The sequence below is a fragment of the Camelus dromedarius genome, chromosome 12 (genome assembly GCF_036321535.1).
Source record: "Camelus dromedarius isolate mCamDro1 chromosome 12, mCamDro1.pat, whole genome shotgun sequence".
In the NCBI taxonomy this organism is placed as follows: domain Eukaryota; kingdom Metazoa; phylum Chordata; class Mammalia; order Artiodactyla; family Camelidae; genus Camelus; species Camelus dromedarius.
In genome coordinates, this window is record NC_087447.1 from 11,334,453 (window position 1) to 11,342,268 (window position 7,816).

The window sequence follows — 7,816 nt, forward strand, 5'->3', positions numbered from 1 at the left end:
TGGATTTTGTTGGGACAGAAGTCAGTCCGTAGTATTACACAGTGGCGAAGATACGGTTCCACATGTGTTCTGACCGTAAACTAGGTGGTGTCACTCAGCTTAATCCCAAACTCACCAACAGGCATATTTTGATCTTTTTAAAAAAAAAAAACAGACACTTTGTTATATACACAGGTAATAAAATCCCAGACTTACCATTAGGCACGTAAACACAGACTCTGCTAAATATTTAATATTATCAAGCTTGAGCAACTTGAGCTTGGTTTTGAGGCCATCAGCCTCAGTGTCTCTCTTTCTGTCTGTCTAAGTTAGGGGCCCGATCTTGCTGGGATCATGTCACTGTCTCTGGCCCTCATTTCCAGCAGCTTTATTTTGTTCAATGAGTGCAATTCTTTTATTCTGCTCTTTTCTACATTAAAGTCTAATCTTATATCTGTTGGGGTTTTATCACTTCATCGATAGCTTGTTGTTTTAATTGATGTAGTTCAAGTTTTATTTCCTCATTTTCTGCTTTGAGGGATGAACATTCACTGTTCTCCAAAACAATCATACCCTTTTCCACGTTAGGAACTTGAGACATTATAATCTGCAGAAGAGTGATCTCTTGCATCTTGGTGACCGTGTCTTTGCAGATGGGATCTGCGTTGGCCTCCATGATCCTGACTGATGCAGACGCCATGATTTCTGCTTGTTGAGGCGTAAACCCACTTCCTTTGAGTAAACACACTCAGGCATGGGTTTAAGGCTCATTTGGGACTGAAGATTTTGAACTGTAGTTGAAAGACGGGGAAGCCTTTATGATGTGGGTCTTAATTTCAGGAGTGGGCTTCCATTCAGCTCTACGGCTGACTAGTTCTGTTACCTTGTGCAGTATCGTTTGATTCTTGATCATTTGTCTATTTGTTCATTCACTCAGGGAACATGAACATGAACACAGAACATCTCGGAAGAGATGTTCATGTGTAAACAAAAGATGCATTAGAAGGGCAGCTCTAAGGATGATGAGTTGAGAAGTATTTTTTGGATGTTTGTGTGCTGAGAGGAAGAAGGTCATAGGGATGGAGATGTTGGAGTCTTAAGATGAAGAAGATTTAAGATGATCCAGCTCAATACTAAAGGAGACAGACGAGATGGAGGCTAGAGCCCAGAGGAGGCTGTTATTCTAAGGAATAAGGATGGTCCCTCTTCTCTGTGTTTACATATGCAGATGTCCTGTGATACAGCTGATGGTTGTGGTTTCCTTTTTGAAGGCAAAAGGGAGATGCATTTCAAAGCACCAGTTTAAACAGTTCCTTTTTAATTTTCACTAACAAATAGGCCTTCAGGGTTTGCAAATCTACAAATAGATAATTTTCCATTTTTGTTCCTAATGAGAAGCATACAGTGCCTTTTAGGATGACCACATCTGAGGATCTGAATGCCAGTTTGGTGAGTGAAGGACAAATAAATTTCCCTTCAAATGACATCTCTGTTCCTAGCCTGATTTATTAAGTAGAGAGTCAGATAGGAGTTGCATAATTCTGTAGGTTCCTTCTGTTTACAGGCACTGTTCTAGGTTCCAGGAGAAAATCGAAGACAAGTAAGACGTAGTCTCTGTCTTTAAAGAGGTCACAGTCTAGCAATAGCCGTACATTCAGTCCTAACATGAGCTTGTCCGTGCCTGATGGTTTCTTCCCCGGCAGCAGAGGTCAGGGTAGTGAAAGCCACAGAGCATGGGGGTGGGAAAGGTGAAGGATTAGGTGCTGGGAAAGGAAACAAAAGGAGGAAGTTAGTGAACAGCTCTAAATACTGCAAGGCAATTTGGAAAAATGTCTTTATAGACAGAAGGACACACATGTTTTTCATAACCCCAGAGAACAACTTCCGTGGTGGAGATGGCTTTAATCTGAGCCTTCAAGTGAAAGCAGTAAGACGAAACTGGGACATTCCAACCCGGAGGGAAAAGCGTGAAGGCAGGCAAAGGGGGAAAACGTGCCCAGCGTGGTAGGTGGAGAGAGGAGCTCCTTTTTTGAGGATGTCCTTGGGTGTGTGTGGATAAAGCAGGATGCTTGGTGGTTATAAAGAGAAATAAAAAGGGTTGGTTGGGGCGCTTGCTTCGAATGTCGGGCTGGAGAGGCTGCACGTTATCCTGGAAGCCACAAGCAGGTCATCACCATTTTGAACACAGTGGATTGAAGAGAGAATGGGAGGCAGTGGGAGGTGCGACCACGAGAGAGCTGAAGTGCCAAGCCTCCCATGCAGGCTCTGTCGTCGTATCAGATTTTACCTACACAGCACACATTTGAAGATGACCACTGCAGAGCATTAAACCCCGAGTAGAGACCCTCCTGAGCATGGGGCCTTGGGCGACTACACTACGTGCGTGTCTGTGAAGCAGGCTGTGGAGTGAAGAATACTGTTTCAGTGGAATGGGGGTGGGAATAGTTGAAGTTACAGTGTGGTGGGTCGAGGCTAGGATGGGACATGATGCAGACGATCATTTTAATGGTAGAGGGAGGGATACTGGTGAGCACACGGGTCTGTGAAGGAAGGAGAAAGCTTTCTGAGAGTTTTGGGGGAAGGATGGGTAACTTAAGCATGTTTGTGGACAAATGGGGTAAGAGCATACCTCTTACAGACGGTGTGAAGGATGGGACTAATCACTAAGGAAAAACCTCACAAAGTGCATAGAGATTGGATCAACAGTATAGAAGGAGGGGGTGGGAAAAGACGAGGGCAAGTTCTGATCCAGGAAGGCAGAAGAAAGCAGGGTGAATTCAGACAAGTGATGGCGGTGGCATAAATATTGGGTAGCCCAGTCTTGGTGAAGAAGATGAGGATGCCATCCACAGAGGGTGCAGATGCCTCAGTGGGGCTGTAGAGTCAAGAGAAGCTCAGGAAATTCTGGAGAAACTGATGGATGGAAAGAAGTCAGGTGTCTTAGAGCCATGGAGTTTCAACTAGGCTGCGCATCAGTGGCATGGCTTTAGGCGAATCACTTCATCTCTATGAAACTGCTTACTCCTTGATATAATTAGATACAAAAATAACACATACAGTGTTACAGAATAACATATAATATTAATATTATATTAATTATATTAATAATTCCGTATAAAATATAGACTAGCATTCATATATAATAATTATATTAATAATAATATGCAGTGTTCAGTATTCTAAGTACTTTACTCTGTTAATTCTCACAACAACCACATGATGAGAAAGAGAGGAATGGAGAGGCTAAGTGACTTGAACCACTGAAGGGGTGGAGGAGAAGAGGCTGGGACTTGAACCCATGCATCTGGCTCTAGGGACTGTCCTTGTCACCTCTGGGCCATGGTGTCTTAGCACCTAGGAATCTCTTAAGTCTTAAAAGGCGCTGACATCCGATGTGTCCATGAAATTAACTTTTTTATTATTTTTTTTAATTATTATTATTTTTTAGACCGACTAGTGGCTTCTCGATTCTTCTTGTAAGTCCATTTTCCCTCTATGACCTACCGGTCAGTGTGCCGAGGAAGACAAGTTCTCACGCTCCCAGGCAGCATCATGGGGAACAGCTCATCACAGGAAAGGCTGGAAGTGACCGCGAGGTGGCAGCATTCACTCAGTGATACCTGGCTTTGCACTAACCCAAAAGTCAGAACTGGACCCTTTCTTACCCTTTATTTTCCCGAAACCTCAAGGTACGTATACCTACCAGAAAATGAAGCCACGACTTGATCTTGTGAGGAGCTCAACAATGAAAGAGCCACAGAAGTCCAAGTAGAGGTATCCCCATAGGAGCTCAGAGCCTCTTTGGGGGGAGAAGAAAGAAGAGAAATCAGAACCACGAGGAACTGACGAGTGATTCAGTTCAGTAAGCCGCAAATTCTAGGTCTCTTACTCGCCAAAACTCAGGGCTATTCCATTTTACCATGTGAATATTCTTCATTTCAACCTGTTTGTTTGTTTGTTTGTTTGTTTGTTTGTTTAGAATCTTAAACACTGATAAAGGAGAGTACTAAATTATTTTATAGAGCTAGATGTTCTGGCTGAAACGTCTCCATTGTGAGGGTGCTGGACCCACGAGGTGAAATTGTCTCCTTCCCTTCTTCCGGCTGCCCCTCCTCATTCTCTTCCCATTTCCTTCTTTCCTTCTTGTTTTTCTTCCCGTTCCCTTTCTCCTTCCTTCCTCCTCTTCCTCCTTCTTCTTAGACTTCTCTCTTTTCTTTTTTTAATCTCTCCCCTTCTTCCTCTCCCTTGTTCTCTCTCCATTTTCCCCTTCGTTGTTGTATTGATCAAATAAAATAACAATGAGGAAGGTCTAGTCTTCAGAGTTGGATGTGTGGGTCACAAGATTAGATCCTACAAAATTCCAAGAGTGATGCAAAAACATCTTTAGCCCGGTAGCACCCAGCTCACCACCTACTTCTTATTCCTCATTTTATCAAAAAATTGAATTTATTCTAACAGAAAGTTTTATAAAAGAAAATAGTTTCACCAAAGGAAAAAAAGGTAAATAAGCTTCACTTTTGTAGCTAGCTTTACTGGAACATGCATTTGTGAGTCTCTGTGGGAAACAGGACCTTTTCTAGATTCTAAGAGCATTGATTCGCAAAAGGAGCGTCAAGCACAGTGTAAACGTATGTAGACTTTGAGTTAGAACGACTTGAGCATCTCCTTACTCCCTGGTGTGACAAGATGCTCCAAGTTTGCCATGTGTTTTCCTTGCTCTAGTCCTGGAATCAATCGTTTCTCCAAGGAACCATGTTCCTTTTATTAGAGATGATTATTAGAAACCAAGATCTGGGTGCTGCATACACGGTGAGCTTTCACAATTGTAAAACTGGAGGGGTGATACATTTCTTGCAGAGTAAGATGAACATTAAGTGAAAAACACATAGTACTTAACAAGGACCTGAAGTGTAGGGAGAACCCAACGTGTAATAATTCGGTAGGGGCTGAAATAGACGTCTTTGCTTCCTGTAAACTCCATGCTAAAGCTCATTTCAAATCAAGCTGATTGGGAAAAAAATTTTCATGAAACTGTTTTGATCCCTAAAAGTCCTTGTAGCTTGAGATTCTTTAGTCAGAGTTGAATTTAGGCAACATGGAAATTCTGATGAAGTTTACCATCTATATTTGGCCTGATAAAATTTAAAGTTTTCCCCAGTTAGTCTTAGAGAAAGAGTCAAATCCCCATATTCACAGAAAGTCTTCCATGGGTTGTGGGGATGGTTGGACCCTGTAGCTTCTTTGAAGGCATTTTTTTTTTTTTTGTATTAATGTTCATTTATTTTTTTGACAATACTTTAAAGCTAAAATAGCTTTTTTTAATTCTTATTTTTTATTGAAGTGTAGTCAATTTACAGTGTTAATATCAGGTGTACAGCAAAGCAATTCTGTTATATATATACATGTATATTTTTTCAGATTCTTTTCCATTACAGCTCATTACAAGAAACTGAATATAGTTCCCTCTGCTATACAGTATGTCCTTGTTGTTTATCTATTTTATATATAGTAGTGTGTATCTGTTAATCCCAAACTTCTAATCTATCCTTCCCTTCCCTCTTTCCTCCCTGCTAACCACAGTTTGTTTCCTATGTCCATGAGTCTATTTCTGCTTTGTAAATAAAATTTGTATCTTTTTCTTTAGATTCCACATATAAGCAATAGCATATGATACTTGTCTTTCTCTAACTTACTTTTTACTTAAGATGATAATCTTTAGGTCCATCCATGTTGCTGCAAATGGCACTATTTCATTCTTTTTTATGGCTGAGTAATATTCCATCATACATATATGTATATGTGTGTATACACACACACATACACACACACACCCCAATACTTCTTTATCTAGTCATCTGTTGATGGACATTTAGGTTGCTTCCATGTCTTGGCTATTGTAACTAATGCCACTGTGAACATTGGGATGCATACGTCTTTTCGAATTAGAGTTTTCTCTGGATATATGCCCAGGAGTGGGATTATTGGATCAAATAGTAAGTCTATATTTAGCTTTTTAAGGAACTTCCATACTGTTCTCCATAGTGGCTGCACCAGTTCACATCCCCACCAGCCGTGTAGGAGGAGGACTTTTTTGAAGGCATTTTTGATGGAACTGAATCATTGATCATTTTAGCCTTTGCATCAAGATCTGGGGCTCCCCCAGGGCCTTTAAGCTTCTTCTGCATCACAATAATGTTTCATTCCCTCAGGAAAGTAGTGTTTTGATTGCTTGTTTTCATGTCACTGAGCCCTAAATTGCAATTGAGACCGTAGAGAACTTCCCTCCAGAGGACCCCAAGTCTATTTAAATGCCAGCTTCTGGCTGATCCCAGCCCTCTCCTATCAGTTGGGTACCACTCACTTAGGCTCTGAAACAAACTGCAACAGCAGCTGACCTGCCTTTAAACTTACATCATAGCCTCAGGAAATCTTTTTTACTCTTTGAAATATGAGGTCTTCAGAGACTGAACAACTTTTCCATCGATGCCCTTTTTAATCACCAGGCCAAATTTAAGTTAGCGTCAATGGAGAATAGCACAGAAGTAACAGAGTTTGTCCTCTTAGGATTAACAGATGACCCCACCCTTCAGGTCCCCATCCTCCTGGTATTTTTGTCCATCTACCTGATCACTCTGGTGGGGAATGGGGGGATGATAGCAATCACCCACTCAGACTCCCACCTCCACACTCCAATGTACTTCTTCCTCAGTAACCTCTCCCTTGTAGACCTGGGTTACTCATCAGCCGTGGCTCCCAAGATGTTGGCTGCGCTGCAGTCAGGGGACAGAATCATCTCCTACAATGGATGTGCTGCTCAGTTCTTCTTCTTTGTGGGTTTTGCCACCGTCGAGTGCTACCTCCTGGCCTCCATGGCCTATGACCGCCACGCAGCGGTGTGTAGGCCCCTTCATTACACCAACACCATGACAGCAGGTGTGTGTGCCCTCCTGACTGCCGGCTCCTACGTCTGTGGCTTCCTCAATGCTTCCATCCACACAGCACAAACCTTCAGCCTCTCCTTCTGTGGTTCGAATGAGATTAATGACTTTTTCTGCGACTTACCACCACTTCTGGCTCTCTCGTGCTCCAACACAAGCACCAACGAGCTGGTGGTCTTCTACGTCGTGGGATTCAATGTCTTTTTCACCTTCCTGGTCTTCCTCGTCTCTTACCTCTTCATATTTGTTGCCATTCAACGGATGCGCTCTGCAGAAGGAAGGAAGAAAGCCTTCTCCACCTGTGGGTCCCACCTCACTGCCGTCTCTACCTTCTATGGGACAATCATCTTCATGTACTTAAAGCCCAGCTCCCCCCAGTCCATGGACACAGACAAAATCACTTCTGTGTTTTACTCGGTGGTGATTCCCATGCTGAACCCCTTGATCTACAGTCTTAGGAACAAAGAAGTGAAAAATGCTCTCTGGAAAATACTCAGCAAACTTTATTCCCGGACTCTAAGTGTGAGTAGGAAGTAGGCAGGTAACTGAGGGATAAATCGTCCCTCAGACCTAGATGCCATCGTGACTTCAGAGGTTTGGCAGATTTCAGTTCTTTCTTCTCCAAGCACAGTGGTTACTTCTGCTATTAGGAGAAGCCATAAAAAGCAGCACTTTGAAATGTCTCACTTAGGAAAATAATCTTCTACTTAGCGAACAGTACCCTGGGATGTTTAAACCTCTTTTTTTGCATTAGTTTCTTGACACTGTTTAAAGCAGATCAAAGCATAAACGGAATGCCCTGACTTTCCCTCTCCTTATCTTGATGGGAAGAAATTTCCATTTGTTATTACAATTTGATGTAAGGAGGACCAAAAGTCGGATGACAGTATTAAATCTTT

General features: G+C 42.2%; 1 protein-coding gene and 1 pseudogene across 1 annotated transcript; one reads left to right on the plus strand and one right to left on the minus strand.

The window, feature by feature from the left end:
• Positions 1-162: 162 nt before the first annotated feature.
• On the minus strand, positions 163-736 carry LOC105094969 (mitochondrial calcium uniporter regulator 1-like; annotated as a pseudogene).
• Positions 737-6,500: 5,764 nt separating this feature from the next.
• On the plus strand, positions 6,501-7,454 carry LOC105094970 (olfactory receptor 5B21). The gene has a single exon (XM_010987081.3). It carries the CDS (start codon positions 6,504-6,506, stop codon positions 7,452-7,454), a length of 951 nt encoding a protein of 316 aa, XP_010985383.2. The 5' UTR covers positions 6,501-6,503.
• Positions 7,455-7,816: the final 362 nt, after the last annotated feature.